The 19,641-nt window shown below is 51.7% G+C and overlaps 1 protein-coding gene across 2 annotated transcripts in view; it reads right to left on the bottom strand.

The window, feature by feature from the left end:
* The window catches only part of SLC9A3R2 (SLC9A3 regulator 2), a 96,701-nt gene extending 78,857 nt beyond the window's left edge, over positions 1-17,844 (bottom strand). Inside the window, exons 1-2 of one of the 2 annotated variants that reach the window (XM_044979092.1) lie at positions 17,179-17,844; positions 7,266-7,526 (exon numbers count right to left, since the gene is read on the bottom strand). In XM_044979092.1, coding sequence (XP_044835027.1) covers positions 7,266-7,526; positions 17,179-17,388 — 471 coding nt within the window. In that variant the 5' untranslated portion in view covers positions 17,389-17,844. Of the gene's footprint in view, positions 1-7,265; positions 7,527-16,569; positions 16,664-17,178 lie in introns of those variants that run through there. The other variant, XM_044979093.1, reaches the window with a different exon arrangement.
* Positions 17,845-19,641: the final 1,797 nt, after the last annotated feature.

The raw sequence follows: 19,641 nt of genomic DNA, 5'->3' as shown, positions 1-19,641 counted from the left end.
TACATGGTATGACTGATCTAATGGTCCCTCTTGACTTTACAGTCAATGAATCTATTAACCCCCTGCAGCACAGAGAATCGGGGCTTGGACCCCCCCATGCTGCTCCACAGGGAGACCTGGACCTTTAAAAAACAAAACTTAAACTCAACTTTACTGGAGGATAAAAAATTCCCAGCAGCAGTTAGAAGAGACAGACCTCCCAGTCACGGGCATCCCAATCACCCCACTCCCAGTCACGGGCATCCCAAACACTGGCTCAGAGCACAAGGTTCCCACCATCAAAGGGGTGGCTGACCTGAGGGTGTTGGGGTCAAGGGGGTGAGTTATTACTGGAGCGTATCCATCTCCTATTCTTGGATCGTTCTCCTGCACTCTGGCCGTTCTTTCCAGTGGAGTGAGCAGGGACAGGCGTTCTGCTTTAATTGCTGTCCTACCAGCCCCTAATGCTCCTGGTGTCTTTCCCCCACGCACTCGGCTCAGTTCTCCACAGAAAATGTCTGCGGCTACGTGGTATGAAGGACGCTACTCTAGTCTAAAGGAATCGCACTGTATCGGATTGTGAGAGAGAACAAACCACCGGGGCGGCCTGCCGAAGAAAAGCATCCTGCAACCACGCCATCCCGTTCATGTGGGCTGGCTCCCCGTTTGTTCCCAGGGCATGGAATGGCAGGGCTCACTCTAGTCAATGACATAATCGTCTGGCCCGCAGCCCTGCCGATCGGCTGTCTCACGGCAGCCAAGGTGATTGTAATAAACGCTGAATTATTCAGCACCCTGACGTGGTTATTTCAAGGGACACAGTCCTGGGCAAGTTGACCTATTGGGGACACACTTTCAAATGACAACTGTTGGGGGTGGGTCTTGGAGGCGAGAGGGTGGTTTGTTCTTCCAACATAAGGCTGCTGCAGTGTGAAAAAGCATAGCTCCCAGCCTGAACAGCCCGCCTGTGCAATCCCCCAGGGAGTTACGATCCCCACTGCATCCATGTACATGGCACACGGCGCTGCTCCCCACGCCTGCTCTGCAGAAGTGGATGATAATGGAGAAGATCCCTGAGCTCTTTGGAAAGCTGGGTTCTTATCTAAGCTCTCTGGCTCCTGTGACTGGAACTGGCCGGGGGAAGCAGGACAAGTCCGCGTGCTTGTGTTGCATGTCTGTGCCCACCATCAGTTATGGAGTAACATGACATGAGACCCAAAGGGAGCCAGGTCCCAAACGCATTCATTGCTAACAGAGAGTGTGTGTGTGTGTAAAAACAATTCCCCTCCTTTAGAGTGCTGGGTTCAACCCAAGTTTCAATCCGCTCCTGTGTCCAGCACATGACTGCTGGCACTGCCTTGATGCGGCCAATCCTGACTTCACTTGTACAGGTGGAACCAAGGGCAAAATTTAGCTCATAGAAATGAAAGACCAATTATGTCCCAACTACTCTCTTCCCCTTCTACCAATGCTAGATTATGCCCTACCCCAGGGGTAGGCAACCTATGGCACTGGTGCCGAAGGCGGCACGCGAGCTGATTTTCAGTGGCACTCACACTGCCCGGGTCCTGGCCACCGGTCCGGGGGACTCTGCATACAACAATAGTTTAGTTCTATATTATAGACTTATAGACAGAGCCCTTCTAAAAACGTTACAATGTATGACTGGCCTGCGAAACCTTAAATGAGAGTGAATAAATGAAGACTCGGCCCAGCACTGCTGAAAGGTTGCCAACCCCTGCCCTACAGTATATTTTCCAGTCAGGGGTGAAAGCAGAAATAGGGACTTACCAGTACGGGGCTGGGTTGGGGTCAGTTCTGGCCCCCAGAAGGGGCGGGGCCTCGGGCAGAAGGGGCGGGGACGCGGGGGTCAGAGCCAGCCCTGGCCCGCCCTGTACCGGTAAGTGCCCTCCCCCGATGGGGTAGCAGCGGCAGCCGGGGACTCTGGCAGCAGTTTAAAGGGCCCAGGGGTCAGCCACTGCTACCACCCCAGGCCCTTTAAACACTGCCGGAGCTCCTGGCTGTCGCTGTATCCCAGGGCTCTGGCAGCAGGGCTCCGGCGGCTATTTAAAGGGTTGGGGCCATAGAGGCAGCGGGAGCCCCAGGCCCTTTAAATAGCCCCCGGAGCCCTGCCGCTACTCCAGGGCTCCGGGGGCTATTTAAAGGGCCTAGGGCTCCCCTGCTTCTACTGCCCCGGCCCTTTAAATAACCCCGGAGCCCTGAGGTAGCGGCAGTGGGGCTCCGGTGGCTATTTAAAGGGCCCAGGGCAGTAGAGGCAACGGGAGCCCCGGCCCTTTAAATAACCCCCAGAACCCCACTGTCGCTACCCCAGGGCTCTGGCAGCAGGGCTCTGGCAGCAATTTAAAGGGCACGGGGCTCCAGCCACTGCTGGGGGCCCCAGGCCCTTTAAATTGCCACCTGGGGGAGCCGGGCCGCCCCAATATGCTGTAGCAGGGCATACCAGCTTACTTTCACCTCTGTCTCCAGTCCAAACAATGGGACTTAGACCACTTCCCTTGCGGGACGGACCTCACAGGGATTAATTTTTTTTGCTAATATTCAACCTAAATTTGCCTATTTCCCCATTTCAGCCCATTACTTCTAGGTATAGTCCTCTGGGCCCCACTGAGCAGTCCCTTAAAAAGACCATGTCAGTGATACCTGCGTGGTTGTCGCTCTGCGTACCTACAGGAGACGCTGAGGATACACTCATGTTACAACAATCAAGCCAAAGTCAAGTACACCATGAAAGACACAAATGGATCAAACGCTACCCTGAATCTGTCCCATGGGGGTTTTGCCACTGACTTCAATAGGAGCACGTTTGGGCCACGTGGTTTGGTCTAATAGAAATACTGCGTTTTCCTCCCCCTTATTCGTTACCCTTCTTTGACAAAGTCATTTAAAACATTTTGATCAAATCTGAAATGATACAGGGCGACGCCGGTTCCAAACACGCCGTGTCTCCGGGCTGCCAACACAAAGTTAGGGCTCTCCGTCAGACACAGCGCACATGCCTGTGTGTGTCCATTATTAATCAATCTGCTATCCTCTTTCATCGCTCGCCTGGCAGAGACGGAGTGCCGTTGTCCTGCCACGGATGCCCAGGGCTTCCCAGCTCTCCATGCTGTTTATCCCTGCCTGTTTACCTCTTTCTGCCTCCCGAGCTGAAGCTGTGTGAGTCCTGAGGCTGTCAGATTGGCCAGGATACCAGCATACGGTGGTTAAAATCACAGCTTTGCCTCTTGAATATCAAAAGCCACCTCCCCCACGCCCAGCTTTCATGAAGCATGGAGGGGTCATTAGAGCCCCATCGCCTTAATTCTTTGCTAGCTGGGAAAGGGAAATCCCACGGCGGTTTCAGGCAGACACTGAATCAATACTGTATCTACCCAGCTTCCCAAAGCTCTGGCACGGGGGTGGGAGGGGATCCAGTAATGATACCTGATCACACATTAACAGGCAACCATATCTCCCATAGAGCGGTGCCAGTACAATGGGGCAAGGCTCGTATTCCGTAGAGTCCTGCAGCCACACCGATCGTGAATTCCCCTGGGAGCCCCAGGACCTTTCTGGTGTTTTCAGTGGCTGGTGCCTGAAGTCCCATGGCAGCTTCCTGAAAAGCTGATTGCCAGCCGGACGGGCCAAATCTAATCTTACCTAGAATACCACGAGCAAGCGTATGAAGCAGTGCAATTTAGTGGCCTGAACGTGGGATTCAAGGCCCCGAGTTCTAATCCCAGTGCCGAGCCATTAGTTGCTGTATGACCTTTGGCCTCTTCCCTCTCCAAGAATAGTTATTTCCCCGTTCCGCCATTTCCCCCTCCATCAAATGAGGAGAACGACATTCGCTCCCCGTCCCCCAAAGGCTGCTAGTGACGGGCTGTAAAAGCCCTTTGAAGCCGCTGTCAAGTTCGAAGTGTTGTATGAAGAAGTGAGGCAGAAACCACCTGCAGCCTCCGTGGTGACCCCGAGGAGAGGACGGCAGAGCTCACAATACGACCAGGAGCCTCCACTGGGGGCGGGGGGGCATGACAGCTGACGGGCATTCACAACAGGTCTCGCTGCGCCAGGCCGGGCAAACAGCACCCCCCGTCCCGTGAGCACTCCGGATTTCAGAGCACTCGGCTCCCTTCCCCAGCAGTTCATTCCCGGCCCCACCCGGCCATGCTCTTTTCAGCACACAATGGGTTTCAGTGTGGGTGGGAGGGGGGGGGATCAGAGTCACTGTTTCCCAAACAATGGAAGACAGGAAGGAGGTTTCACTTTCAAGGAGGCCGAGCAGGGAGCCTGGGAAGTCACTCGCTCTGCTTTCCTCCAGCCTCATTCGCTTTGGTCACATGTCGGAGCGCAGCTCCCCACGCTCCTCGCTGCACCCAGCAGGAGGCCCCAACCTTCAATCTCTCCAGGCTGGGCTGTTTTGGTTCCACGCTCTCTCGAGCCGTTTCCCTCCATAAACAAGGAGCGGGACCTAATTTGTGCTGCTCTGCTCACCTCTGACCCCGTCCCCATCAGGGTCACTGATGGGCCCAGCGCTGATAAACGACTTTGGGCGGAGGAGGGGGGTCCCACATGCTCATTCTTCAAAGGGCCACCCGGAGAGGGGGGGCAAGGGTGAGAGAAACAACATTTAACCGGAGCCGTTGCACACGTCGATCCATCCTCAGCATTAACCGAGGTCAGGTCTCTCGGCTTCTGGAGACCGTAGCAATCTGCCTCAAGCCACGAGTACATACCCGCAGCCACAGGCATCAGCAGGCAACCCAGGGAACAGAATCTGTGACCTGGGGCTGATTCACAAACCCCTTCCTGCTGCCTGACCCGTTAACGGGAACCCCGAATACCGGAACCGCCCTGACATGCTCCATCCAGTAGAGGGCACTGAGGCACACACCACACCGCCGGGCACGTGGCATGGACTTTCGGAAACTGGAGCCCTAATCTAGCAAAGCAACCTGTACGGTCTGACGGCAAAGCCGTCTCACGGGGCTTCACGCACCATCGAGCTGTTCAGTTTTGCTCCTATTCTGGGCCCGCTCTGTTACTGTGCTTGGCCTGGGAGAACAGAAGCCAAGTCTAGAGGAGGCCAAACTAGGACTGCTTGGGAATCGTGTCTTGGACACGCTTCACAACTTTTACAAATCAATTCTTCGACAAGTTTCTCCTCCCCCACCCTCTTCTCTGCTCAGGTCTCAGGAGAACACCCTGAACCGACTGGCAGATTCCAAGGCTGGAATCGTCTAGTCTGACCTCCTGGATAACACAAGCCAGAGGAACACAGGAAAAAAAAAAAATAATTGTATATGCCAGGGTGGGCTAGAGAAGCTGATGCTATGCTGTGACCTAACACAGCACCTTCGACGGCCTGGCTACCCTGACCCTCTGCGTCTCACAGACCTGCTCCGCCTCAGCAACCAGCTCAGGATGTTAGGGATAATGCTGCTGTCCTCCTTTGGAAAGCGCTTGGATATCTATGGATGAAAAGTGCTAGATAAGAGCTAGAGATTATTGTTATCCAGGCCTTCAGATCATTTCAAAGTAAAACCACGTTGCCTCTGGTCTCCCAAGGAAAAGAAAGGCAAGTCCCATAACAGAGCCGAGGCAGCTCGCAAAGCCTCCGCAAGAGAGTCTACAGGCCTCTGTATCAAAGGATGCAAGGCAGGTCACCGTGTCTTTATACTAGGAGCAGGGAACGCATGTTACCCCTGCAACGGAGGCAGGAGAATCTAAGCTGCCACTTCCCTCTCTCCCTAGAGGGAACTACGCCACAAGTCTCTTGCTCCAATAAATTCAGACATGTTAATTTGTTTTTACTATTTAAAAAAAAAAAAAAAAAACTACGCAGACTTGAGGGCTGATCAGAAGGGCCCTGGAACGTGAAACCTGCTGCTCAGCCACAGGACAAGATTTGCACATCCGGTGCCCCAGTGAACCCCCAGGCTGGCCTGGAGAGACCACACCTAAAATCTGAGCATTCAAGCTCTGTGATCCATTCAGATCTCGGGCTGTCTGCTGCCAAGGGGACAGGACAAAGACCCACCACACAGTCATCAGACGGTTGTGACCTTCAGTCACTAACAAACAGGGGGTGGTTTCATCGTTCAGTGACTGAGCCGAGCTGTGAGAAGGGGTTTCCCAGCTGGGGCAGGGATGTTTGCAATTAGAAGTCCTGGGGGAACTACAGCCCATGGATGGGTCATAAAACAATCAGCTCAATAACACGCAACATCCCTGTGCTGCTTCTGCCAACATCCCAAGTGAGCAAGGGCAGCCTGGAATGAATCCCTCCTGCCTCTCACGGAGCGCAAGCCCATACCGCTGCCACGAAACACCGCGGCCCTGGAAACCACACATTTTCCACCTCGAATTCTGTCCCTCTTCACAGAGTTAATAAAAGAACCTTTGCCGAAGATCTAACGAGGCAAGAACTGTGCAGCTTGTAAAGTGGCTAATTCCCTCCCTGTTTAAACAGAAACAGGATCGCAATAGCCCCCAGGGTTCCCTCCCCTCCCCCGCATGGAAATACAAGGAGGGGGAGAAACTCATCATGAGCCTCATGGCTTCATTAGATGCCCAGGGTCCCTACATGTTCCGCTGCAGTCTGCAGGGTAGAGGAGGTAGCAGAGAAGTTGGGATAAGGAGGGCAGAGTGCAGCAGGCGGCCATGGTTCTGTGAGTAATCAGCCCTCCAAAGGCAGCTAACCCTACATCTCCCTGCAAGCTCCCTTCCACCCTCCCCAGACAGCTTGGCTGGGCCAGTTACTGCGCTGCCAGCTCCTGCCTATGTTCCTCCACGGCCCCTGGGACCACAGTACCCAGCAGGAGGTAACGTAGCTTCAAGCGGCAATAGCTTTCCCCGGGTTTGAGGGGAGATCGCGCACTGTTCAGAGAAAGGAGACAGCACAAAGCCCAGCGGGCCGGGGGGGGGGGTCCTTCCCAGCTCCTCCCCAGCTCCTCCCCCAGCCGCACAATTTTTTCCAAATGGCTGATGAAGCGCACAGAATTTCTGCAGACGGGAAAGCGGCTGCCCTGGGTGCAAGGGGTCTCCCAGGCAGCCACTTCCCCGGCACATGGGCCCAACACAGCTCTCAACAGGGTTTTGTTATTTCCCTGCTAAGCACAACTTGATGCACATCTGGCGGTAGCTGGGCAGAGGCCAGGGTAACACAAGGCTGCAAGAAAACAGCGGGGAACTTCACTCAATAGCCATCTGCAGAAGCACCAGTTGGACCAGAGCCATCCCACTAGAGCGCCCCCGCCCCAGGCTCTTTATCCCTGTGCATTTACCTTCTTCCCGCTCTCTGAGGTGAAGCTGTGCGACGAGTGACTCCGGAGGCTCCCGCCGCTCAGATCCAGCTGCGGTTTCCAAACGTCTCCGTTGTCGCTGCCAGGCGATTTGGCTGGCGACGTGTTGGAGTTCACGGGGATCCCGGCGTGCACCATCTCCTCAGTGCACGTCAGCCGCAGGCTGCACAGGTACTCGTCCGTCTCCTTATCCACCACCAGCAGGCGGGTCTCAGACTCCATTGCTTTGATGCGCTGCACCACCTGGAAGGGAACAGAAAGGAGAAGAGAGATTTAGCCAGGCAACTGCAAACCAAACTACATGATCCACAACCCCCAGGCCACTCTCCCCGATGCAGCCGCTCCGCAAGGACAGGGTCTCAGCACTCTTATAACGAGAATCTTTCCTAGGAACTGATAACCCCCCCCCACACACACACACACACACACACCCCTCTCTCTCTCTCATATTCCCCAGGGTGCTGAAATATTTGATTCTCTCCCCCACACACATATATTTATGAAAGAAATGATCTGATTCTGTGCCTTCATCCTGGCTTTGTGCTACCAGACAACAGAGCTGAGGAAAGCAAATGACAGCTAAAGGGGCTGAGGATAGGATCTGGGGTCCGTCACCCCTAAATCCCTGCTCAGATTCCAGCTCAGGTCAGTAGGGAATGAATTGCTGTCAGGAGATGGTTTGGGGGGGCGGGGTCTGGCTGGGTTTTGTTCTTTAAACTGAGGGATCTGATGAAAGGAGATGGTGGCATCCGGCCAAGCTAGTGAGAGGAAGGACAGGTTGGAGGTGGGAACGGGATGCTTGGGACCTAGTTTCTACTCCTGGCTCTGCCACAGCCTCCCCTATGCCCTTGGGCGAGTCTCTCTGTACCTCAGCTCTGCCACCTGTACAATGGGGTAACAGCTCTGCCCTCCTCACGGGGGAAGGATAAATACACTGATGCCTGTGAAGTGCTCGAATACTATGGTGACGGGGCCAGATAAGTTCATAGATAGGGGCAGACAAGACTCCACCCGACAAAGCCATCCAAACAGCTATCAGCTGGTCCCTGTGTGGTGATCTCAGAGGACAGACTCTTATAGACTGAACATCACTTGACCTTCTACCGGGGTCTCCTGTTTAGGGCAGGAGGGGCAAGGATATTGCTGGGAAACTTGCCCTCCAGCTGGAGCGAAGCAGTCCGGGCTCCGGATGCTTATAACCCCCAGATCCTTTTGAACAGTATGATCACCTAGCCAGTTAGTCCCCATTTTGTGGTTGTGCATTTGATTTGTCCTTCCTAAGTGAAGTAATTTGCCCTTATCTTTATTGAATTTCATCTTGCTGAATTCAGACCAGTTCCCCGATTTGTCAAGGTCATTTCGAGTTCTAATCTTGTCCTCCCGAGTGCTTGCAACCCCTCCCAGCTTGGTGTCATCTGCACATTTTATAAGCACTCTCTCCACTCCGTTATTCAAGTCATTAATGAAAATATTGACTACTACCAGACCCAGGACTGACCCTTGCGAGACCCATCTAGTTACGCCCTCCCACACTTCCCTAGTTTGTTTATGAGAACGTTATGTGGGACTGTGTCAAAAGCATTGCTAAAAAATCAAGTTCTATCATGTATACTGCCTCCCTCCTATCCACCAGGCCAGTAACCCTGGTCTGGCATTTTGTTCTTGACAAATCCATGCTAGCTATTCCATAGAATCCCATTATCCTCCAGGGGCTTCCAAATTGATTTTTTAAATAATTTGTTCCAGTTTCTTTCCAGGTTTCGAAGTTAAGATGACCAGTCTATAATTCTCTGGCTCCTCCTTGTTCCCCTTTTTAAAGATGGGCAACCATAGTAACCTTTCTCCACTCCTCTGGGACCTCATCCTTTGTCAAAGATAATTACTAATGATTCTGAGATTGCTTCGGCTAGTTCTTTAAATACTCTAAGATGAATTCCATCAGGCCCTGTGCCGACTTGAATACATCTAACTTATCTAAATATTCTTTAACCTGTTCTTTCCCTAGTTTGGCTCGCATTTCTTCCCCTCTGTTGTTAACGTTAATTGCCTTGCATATCTGGTCACCATTAGCCTTGTTAGTAACGACTGAAACAAAACAGGCATTAAACACCTCAGCCTTCTTGATGTCATCAGTTATTAGCTCTCTTTCCCAACTAAGTAGAGGTCCTCCACTTTCCTTTGTCTTTCTCTTGCTCTAATGTATATAAAGAGCTTCTTCTTATTGCCTTTTATGTCCCTTGATAGGTGTTTCTGAGTTTGTCCCTACATGCTTGTGCTGTTCTTGTGTACTCCTCTTTAGCAGGTTGTCCATGCTTCCACTTGAGTTCCAGGTCATTAAAGAGACCCTGATGAAACCATATTGGCCTCTTCCTATACTTCCTTCACATCGGGATAGTTTGCAGTTGTGCCTTTAATAGACTCTCCCTGAGAAACTGCCGGCTCTGCTGAACTCCTTCTTCCCCTTATGGTTTCTTCCCAGGGAACATTACCGACCTGTTCTCGGAGTTTGTTAAAGTCTGCTTTTTTTTTTTTTTAACTCCGCTGTCCTTATTCTGCTGCTCTCACTCCTTCCTTCCCTTAGAATCAGGACATGTATCATTTCATGATCATTTTCACCCAAATTGCCTTCCACCTTCAGATTCACTACCAATTAATGTTTAACCTACCTATGGCCTGCAGCTTCAGTTGTTCTGATCAGGGTACAGGACATGTTACAATCACCAAGGTTACAAGTGACAAACAACCCCATTGCTCAATTACCTAGCATACCCCAGGCCAGGTCACAGAACCTGCATCCACAAACGGAAAACAGCCCGATGAGAAATGTATAGACTGCAGACACAGCTGCTTGTCCCTGCACCAGCGAATCCGCTGCGCATCAAAAAATCATGTCACTCTCTGCATGGTCTCGTATCTGGAGGCAGCACGGCCGGGGCTCCCATCCATAACAAGGAGCCAGCCTGAGGAGGAGCTACCCAATCAATCCCCAGAAAATCTCTGCTGCTCCCTTTCAGATCTGCTTAGACACTTCATCAGACTCAGCTGCTCAGAGAAACTGGAGAAGCCGGGACAGTGCACATGAGCTTGTCCAGAGATAGAATTAGTGACAGAGAGACGGCGTGGCAGGCAAAGCATGGGGAGGTGCCACTCCAGCTGATCTGCTGGCTGGTGTGGAATTAGGGGGCAGGGTCTGGCCAGCCCCCATCCAATCCTGGTTGAGAAGATGGCATTATCACTGTTATCAGCAGGGTTCTCACTGCCCTGCATGGTCCGTGCAGTTTATCTTAAAGCCTCAGCTCCCAGAGGTAACGGATACCATGAGAAGATCAGCTTTCATTCACAAAGTTTCAGCCCTTCTGGATGCAGAGAAAAGACAAGGAAGCATTGGCCAAGTGCACCCAAAAGGTTCAGAAAGCAGAAGGCAAATTAAGAAGAACATAGGGTGACCAGACAGCAAGTGTGAAAAATTGGGACAGGGAGTGGGGGGTAATAGGAGCTTATATAAGAAAAAGACCCAAAAAACGGGACTGTCCCTATAAAATCGAGACATCTGGTCACCCTAGAAGAACACAAAGTTCTTTAAAAAAAATCTCATGATTTTTTAGGCCGGACTTGTGATTTTTAAACACTCAGCACTACTCTTTGCATGAGAGTTGAGGGGACTGTAGACAGATCACTTGGGGACAAGATCAGTCTTCTGCTCTGCGTTTGTACCACACCCAGCCCAATGGGATCCTGCGTAGGGCCTCTGGGCACTATTGTAACACAATTAATAGCCAGCAGAGGGAAGCACCTTAATAACTACAGGGGTGGCAGAACTCTGTCACCACAGCCAAGCTCAAAGGAAATATTTTCCTGTCCAAAAAATCCACTGTATCGTAAGTGCTTCTGTGCTGCCCAATGCACGGGCTCCAGGGTGACCTTTCGTCCGAGTGTGACAGATGCTCTGTACAGTGCAGGTCAGACAGAATGGCAGATGGCCGAAAGGTACTGTGCTCCACTGCAGCACAGAGCCAGAGCCCAGCAATTAAGGAGTTAACGCTCTAATGGGGCGAGATGGCTGTTCTGAACGGTCAGATTGTGTCACACCTTACAGCTTTTTTCATAGGGAGTTCAGTGTTGGTGAGAGGTGCGAGCCCTCTGCTCAGCCAGAGAACAGGTCCCCCCCGAGCAGCATTCAGGTACACTTCCTCACACCCCCTTCCCCAGCAGTGTCTCTCGACCGCACACACAAGTAAACATCCTCTGTGGTCCACTCGCTCACTGCCGAGACCGACAGCAAAAGAGACCCACATGGTGCTCATTGTGACTGGGGTTTCTGCAGGCATTCAGTGATGGGACTGAGGCCTGGTCTTCTCTAGAAAGATATGGTGAAGATACGGGGAGAAAACCACACCCCTGACTGACATCCCTATGCCGACATAACCCACAGCGTAGATACAGCTATGTCAACAGAAGAAGTTTCTACTGATGTAGCTAATGTCATTCAGGGAGGTGGGGTTCCTACACCGACAGAAAAAAAACCCATCTGTCAGTGTAGGCTGCGTCTATGCTACAGTCTCCATAATGTAGACATACCCTGAGACCACAGGTCAGTGAGTGTCACTAAACCACCATTACCTGGGCAGTCACTTCCACTCACTCCCAACCTGGACTAGACGGGAACCAAGGACCTTGTGGTGAAAGATTCCACTTGACCTTCAAACTCTCAATAGCCACTCTGCCCCACCGGGCCTTTCACCTTGAAATCTGAGCCCCACCAGACAGCCGCTTCCAAAAGAAAGCTATGCACTGGTCTAGCAGACAACAGGGGACTACAATCCAAGTGCTCTGGTTTCTAATCTAAGCTCTGACACTGATGGTCTAGGAGGACTTGGGCAAAGCACTGCACTCCCGTTCCCTTATCTGTAAAACTAGGGTTATAATAGTTACCTACCTAACGTGAATGTGGTGAAGAGCAACAGACTCCAGATGTTAGAGGTGTAAGTGACCTATTATTCCGCTGGTTTCTCTCCCCAAGACCTAGTTGGGATTGTTCCCTATAACACAGTTTCTAGAACTTTGCCCAGTCTAGATTTAAACATCTCAAACAACAGGGCTCTCACCCCTTCCTCAGGGAGAGGCTTCAACCACCTCAGAGACCTCACGTCTGCCTCAGCATCGTTATAACTAGAGAGCACATGAAAAATCAGGAAAAGAAACATCCTCTCACTTCTGCTCATCATTACGTGCCCAGCCAAAGAAGCTGTTCCTGGTGTCAAGGACAGCATTCACAGGCAGCCACCCCTACTACCCACCCCCACAACGATGGGCTAGCAGCGTGAGCACTGAAAGCAATCGCTCCATGTCTGCAGTCTATGCACGTGCCTTATAGAAGGCCTAACAAACAGACTTGGCTTATTATGCATCTGTGTAATTATGCAACCTTCAGTAACATGTTGAAGTGCCCCTGCAAAGAAGAGAAAGGCTGGAAAGGCTCACAAGGGGGTGTAGTGATGCCCGGTCACCAGGGCTCCAATGGTGATGTTTGCCATGGCGACCTCCCCCACACTTAGCCCTCCTTGCAGAAGGGCAGTTCTAAACGGGCTCTGTTAAAATGACATTCCACGGTGACAGTCTATGTCCCTTTTCCAATGATTCCTCAGTTTACAGCTCAAAAGAGGCTACTCCAGCTGACACCGCTGCAACCTCAACCTGGGGTCTAAACACCGAGGAGAGGGGGACTCAACAGGCGGCCAAATCCGGACTGCCAGACGCTTTTGAACCGACCGCAAAATCTTTTCATTTATTTACTTATTATCGTTATTGTTATTGTGGTGTGAAAAATGTATCTCTGGCGTCTGGATCTTGACCAAGAAATCTGGACCTTGACAAAAAATAACTGAGTACCTCTGATCTAGGAGGTTCCTCTCTCTGCCCATATTAGCATGGCCGGTGTTAGCTAAGGAGGGCGGGGGCTAGAGGACACCCAGGCTTAACCAATTATCAGGTGTTACAATTACAACTTGCCTTGTCTACACTAGGATTTTAACCTGTGTTAGTCAACACAGCAGGGCGAGCACATGTTAAGTTGCCCGTCCCACAAACACTGGGAAGCAGGCTGCAATTTTGCAATGAAGACAGGAGCAAAGCACCTTGAACCTACTTCCTATGTTTGCTCTTTCTGCTTGCTTTAATCTACAGTTAGAAAAACAACGGAGGAACAAATAAATACAATCAAATGTCAACAGCTTCTGCTTCCTGAGCATGCAACAAAATTATGAACAAACAGGGGAACCCTCCTTTGCAAAAGGCTCTTTGCTACTGGCATTTCAGATGCAGGCGTAAACCGGTTATTAGCTCCAAGGCTGATGTCCCTAAGAGAACAGGAAAAGCCAAGCAGGATCCGACCAACCATTCACCAAGTCCAATATCCTGTCATCAACAGAAGCCAATACATATCGTGTAACATTCCCACAATGTACATCATTTTTCAGCACTTTGTCATGAAGGAAGTTTTCTCCTGACTGCGAGAAAATTACCAGCTTATTGTTTTGAAGTATGAGGGTTGGTAGCCCAGCCCTTTGTAACGTTATCCCAGCTAATGTGACTGCAAATGCTAACTTGGGTCATATAAATGTTGAATCCTTCTCGGCACATGCTAAGCTATCTGCGTTAGTAATACCCTGTAGCAATGAGTTCCAGAGGTTAATTATGCCTTGCTTAGAAGAAAATGTGGAGAGGATGAAATGTCTCTAGTTTCACTTGACCTACACAACCGAAAAGCCCACACATTTCATACATGAAATTGATGCCTCAGCAATGTTGAATCAGCCTTCATTGTCACATCAGATTTTAGTATATAAAGTCTTCACAATTTTCTGGCGCGAAACACCGCTCTGTAGGTAATAAGAACACCCTCATCCACTCAGCAATTAGAACAGAGCAATAGATGTACCCTGACTCCATTCCAAATATAACTGGAGGGGCAAGTGTTACCTTTTGCAGAGAGTGCTCAGGTCCACAGCATTGGCTTAATTAACGACCAAACAATAAAAGCCAGGTCCTGGCTGGGTTTCAGTTACACAGCACTTTAATGGCGTTATCACTGCTTGCAGCACACCTGGGGATGGCTCTGTATCTCTCAGCAAATCAGTCAGTCATTCCATATCTTTAGGACCCACTGTTGACAACTAAAAACTGAGACCCACTACTTCCAAAGTGCTGTTGGTTCCATGAAGCATGCAGACAACAGATCACCATGCTGCCCGCAGAAATTATTACAGGAGGCGCCTGCCATATGCTCTAAGCTACTAAAATATTCAACCCTGCAGTGCCCTGAAAACTAGACAGATAGACAAAGGAACTGCCCAAATGGGACTCGAAAGCACCAGGCTCTTGAAAAGCAAAGAGATCTCCACTTCCGGCTAGAAGCTGCTTGTTTCTGGCCATTATTTTTCCAAAGTAAATTGTAGTGAATTCAAGTATAAATTATGTGATAATAATTATTGTGAGCATTTATACAGTCTTTGCATCAGTAGATGCCGAGGTACTTTACACAGGTCAGTAAGCATTACTGACTGCACAGGGCGTAACAGAAACACAGCAAGGAGAAGTGACTTGCCCATGGTCAAAAAGTGAGTCAGTGGCAGAATCAGAAATAGACCCCAGGTCACCCGATTCCCAGTACCATGCTCAGAATCATAGGACTGGAAGGGACCTTGAGAGGTCATCTAGTCCAGTCCCCTGCACTCAAGGCAGGAGGCAGTATTATCTAGACCATTCCTGACAGGGGCTTATCTAACCTCCTCTTAAAAACCTCCAATGACGGAGATTCCACGACATCCCTGGATAATTTATTTGTCAACGGAAGTTTTTCCTAATGTCCAACCTAAACTGCCCTTGCTGCAATTTAAGACTATTGCTTCTTGTCCTATCCTCAGAAGCTACTTTCTGCTGGAATCTGTTCACCTACAACTCAGTGTCTGACTATGTCACAGCAATGCCCTGACCATGTCATAACACCCTTTGCTCTTTCCTACTTTGCCTGGCCTTGGCAGGGACATAACACGATTATTGCGCAGTTAGATGTCGTCCATACAGACAAGACCAACCATGCTATAACACACTGTGTCGTTGAAACTTACTAGGGTACACCGGATGCCCCAGCACGGTAAGATAATGTTGCTGTGTAGAGCAGGCCTAGGACTGTGTGGGAACCTATTTTACTGTAATACAATTGGGGATATTGCAGATTATGTATTCCTTATGCCACCCAATCTTAAACCAAACGTTGCACCCACGATAATCTGTATGTTATTTCCTGATAACCAGAAACTTCTATGCTTAAACTCTGTACCGTTCACTTTTTCTTAACATCATCATCTTAAATTTTTTTAATCTACTGCTGGTCATCTGGCAAAGGGAAGCTTTTAAACAAACATTCAGAGGGAGGATCACCCTACTAGCTTCGCCGCCCACCCCCGGCCCCCAACTTTAGCACATTCCTGAAGACACCTTCCAAGGAGCCAGGGGAGCAGGGTAAAGTAGGGAGGTTTCAGGCATATGTAGCAGGCTCCATGCTCCATTTGAAGAGTCAAGGAAAGACTCAGCAGGCTTAGAGTTCTGGTCCTTGTCCCAACAGGGATCTTACCCCCAATCAACTGCTTATCTCCGTGTGAATTACTCTATCCACCTTGTGGTCCAGGGACCATCACCCAAAGAGAGAGACTCTTTCCATCACGCTAGCTTCACTTGGAAATTTCCCTGGGAAATCCAGCAGAGAATGGGAAAGCTACTCAGAGTCTTATCGTAAATACACAAGCAGTTTTAGTGCCCAAACTGGCCACTGACAGATCCCCAGAAGAAAAACAACACCTGGGCAACCCAATTCAAAGCTGCTAGTGTAGGGCTCTGCATTTGATAGCTAAATAAAAAGCCTTGTTGCTAGACTGGACACAGCACTAGGAAATATATTGTAGGGAACAATCCTGCACTGGCAGGGGAGGAGGTGGGTTAGATGCGACTTGATAGGACTTTCCTGACTTTAACCTCTCTGAATACAAATACATAAAAAGTGGGGGCAGCAGGGGGCATGTGAACCATTGGAATTACAGGAAACAAGTTAATGACCCAACATCAGGGCACCTCATTCCACCAGCAGGCGACACAGACACAGCAGATGAAAAGCAGGTGCTAAGGATTATTAACAAAAACTTTCCATGTCACTCTGGCTTCCCCACGCCCAACTTCCAGCTGAAACCCACTAGCAAACAGCTGGACTGCTCAGCCCCACATTAACTGTCACCTGGCGGTCCCTCTTGTTCCAGCTCTTGAGTGGGACAGACAGAGGGATCCAATACGAGTTAGACTCTGTTCCAGGGCCCACCGACAGCCCATCTGTCCATGTGCAGCCCCTCACCCCAGCACCCACCCACGGGCAAACAGACCATCCCCAATTCCCACAGACAGACCGACCATCCACAGGAACCCTCTGCCCAAGCACCCACCCACGGGCAAACAGACCATCCCCAATTCCCACAGACAGACCGACCATCCACAGGAACCCTCTGCCCAAGCACCCACCCACGGGCAAACGGACCATCCCCAATTCCCACAGACAGACAGACCGTCCACAGGAACCCTCTGCCCAGCACCCACCCACGGGCAAACAGACCATCCCCAATTCCCACAGACAGACAGACCGTCCACAGGAACCCTCTGCCCAGCACCCACCCACGGACAAACGGACCATCCCCAATTCCCACAGACAGACCGTCCTCAGGAACCCCCTGCCCAGCACCCACCCACGGGCAAACAGACCATCCCCGCCCCAGCCAGACCGACTGCCCGCGCCCCCCCCCCGCCCCAGACCCACACACCCACGGCGGGAGCCCCCCCCGGCAGCCCTGCAGACCTGGTGGTGCGTCTCCTTCTCCACGTTCACCCCGTTCACCTCCACCACCCGGTCCCCAGCGCGCAGCGCCGCCGCCTCGGCCGGGGAGCCGGGCTCCACTTTGCGGATGAACTGGCCGCTCTTGCCCTTCTCGCCGTGCAGGTGGAAGCCGTAGCCGCTCTCCCCCTTGATCATGTGGCAGAGCCGGGGCTTCAGCGGGTCCTTGGCCATGGCGGGGGCCCTTCCAGCCGCGCGCAGCCGGAGCTCCCCGGGGGAACCGCGGTGCCCGGAGCGCCGCAGCGGGAGGCGCAGGGCCGAGGGACCCCGGGTGGCTCAACAAGTGGCCGCAGCTCCGGGCCCCGGGGCGGGGCGGCTGGCGCGCTCCCTGCCTGCGCCTCCCTGCGGGCACCTGGCGAGACGGGGCCGCTTACGCGCGGAGAAGCGCAGAGGCAGGAGCCAGGCTGCGAGGAGAGGAGGCGGCGGCGGCCGGGCTGCTGCTGCTGCTGCTGCTGCCGCCGCCGAGCGGGGCCATGCTGCGTCCTCCGCCCGCCTCTGGGGTCCCCTGCACCAGCCCCCCCGGTGCCCGCGTGCGCCCCGCTCGGCCCCTCCGGCTCCGGCGCACCGACTGGGCTGCAGACCCGCGCTGCTGCTCCGCGGCTCTGACTGCTCCGGCCCCTGCCGCTGTTACTGGGGCTGCAGCGCCTCCTCCCCGCTGCTTACGGCTCCAAGTGACATTGCAGCCGGGGGAAGAGCTTGGAGGCCAGATGTGACCATGGCACCTCCCCCTGATGCAACCCAGAACCTTCCAGAGCTGGCTGAGGGGGGGGGGGTTATTATAGACTCCCCCCAAAACATAATCCAGCCACATCCCAGCATAGACCTCGGGCCGGAGGGAAAGCTGTCCTCTGTCTCATGCTCTTTGTGGTCTCTGTGTGAATTGGTGCTAGTCCCGTCCCATGGGACGTCAGGGAGGGGCGCACAGGAACACCACTGGCAGGTCCCCACCTGGGTCATGTCAAATAGGGGTGCAGGGAGGTCTGGCTGGGCCAGCCTCTTTCCAAACCCTAGTGAGTTCTTTGCTGATCACACCAGGGGCCCAGCTGATCTCTGAGTCTTGGTGAAAACCACTTGGTGAAGGGCATGCTTAAAACTAGTCTTTATTTCATTCCAGCCCTTTGGCAGGTGTCAAAGTGCCACCCAGAGCCAGTTAAACCGATCCAAGAGGGAAGCCAGCTGGCTTCAGTGCGATTCCAGAGCCCAGGGAGTGAATCAGGCGTAAGGGCAAAAACGGTCCAGTGAGCGAGCAGGACAAAGAATGGGAGGATAGGGGTAGCCAAGCCTGAGAGCATGAGTCCCAAAACTGGTGGTGAATAAGTAACTAAAATAATGGATTTGCAGGGTGATTTCCCATTGGACGTTAGTGGGAGTTGTTGGATCAGCCCTTAAAAACAGCCAAGATGGGACTCTGTCTGGTCTTTGCTGGGAGAGAGTTCCCCAGCCCATTCCAAGCTAAGGCTGGTGTTTGACCCCCATGAGATGCAACAGCACCTTATCCCCACCTGGCTGGTCTCTGCACTCAGCCTCACACCTGGAAAGGGCCAGGGGCTGTAGGCTGGCCAGACAGCAAGTGTGAAAAATCAGGACAGGGGTGGGGGGTAATAGGAGCCTATATAAGAAACAGCCCCAAATATCAGGACTGTCCCTATAAAATCAGGACATCTGGTCATCCTAAGGGGCTGTAGCTTACTTAAAGGTTTCTGCAGGGCTGGGAGGCTGACATGGTTCTGTGTCATGAGATGGTGCTGAACAAGCCCAAGGCTTGAAAGCAGGTGCAGCTGAAGTTTCCTTCTGGTCATATACTAAGAGCATCTCTTTCCCAGGCCCTATTTATTGTCTATCATTGAGACAAGACAGATTTCTTCATAGGCATTCAGACCCAGTTCCTCAAAGGTATTTAGGCTCTTAACTTCCATTGATTTCAGTGCAAGCAATAGCCCAATTACCTTTGAGGAATTGGGACCGATACTACAGTGATGAAGGGCCTAGCAGTGGAAGATAGATAAAGAGATTCCTCACATCTATGCAAGTGTCTATCTAGGAATAGATGACATTATTCTTCTATATTAAGACTGCCAGTCCAGATCTCATATCTAACTTAAGATCTTGCTGTAACTGTAAGAGGAAATAATGTGGCAATGAATATTGTTCTGATCAAGTCTATAGTAGGCACATAATTCCCTTAAATTGAGGTTCCTGATGCCATCAGCCTGAAAGGAAACAAGTGTAGCTGATTTCAGTTCCCAAGCTCCGTGAGCAGCCCCTCATCACTCTATTTGTGGTGAGAATTTTAACCTGTGAAGTGCATCAGGCCTGTGTCAATATGCCAGCTGTCATCAGCCCGTGCTGCTCTGTAGTTAGCCGCTGCTCTGCAGAAGAATCTCTGTCTGCCTGTTTGCACAAAGCCGTTGGCTGATGTGAAAGCAG

The sequence above is a fragment of the Mauremys mutica genome, chromosome 11 (genome assembly GCF_020497125.1).
Source record: "Mauremys mutica isolate MM-2020 ecotype Southern chromosome 11, ASM2049712v1, whole genome shotgun sequence".
In the NCBI taxonomy this organism is placed as follows: domain Eukaryota; kingdom Metazoa; phylum Chordata; order Testudines; family Geoemydidae; genus Mauremys; species Mauremys mutica.
This window is presented reverse-complemented; position numbering and strand designations above follow the sequence as displayed.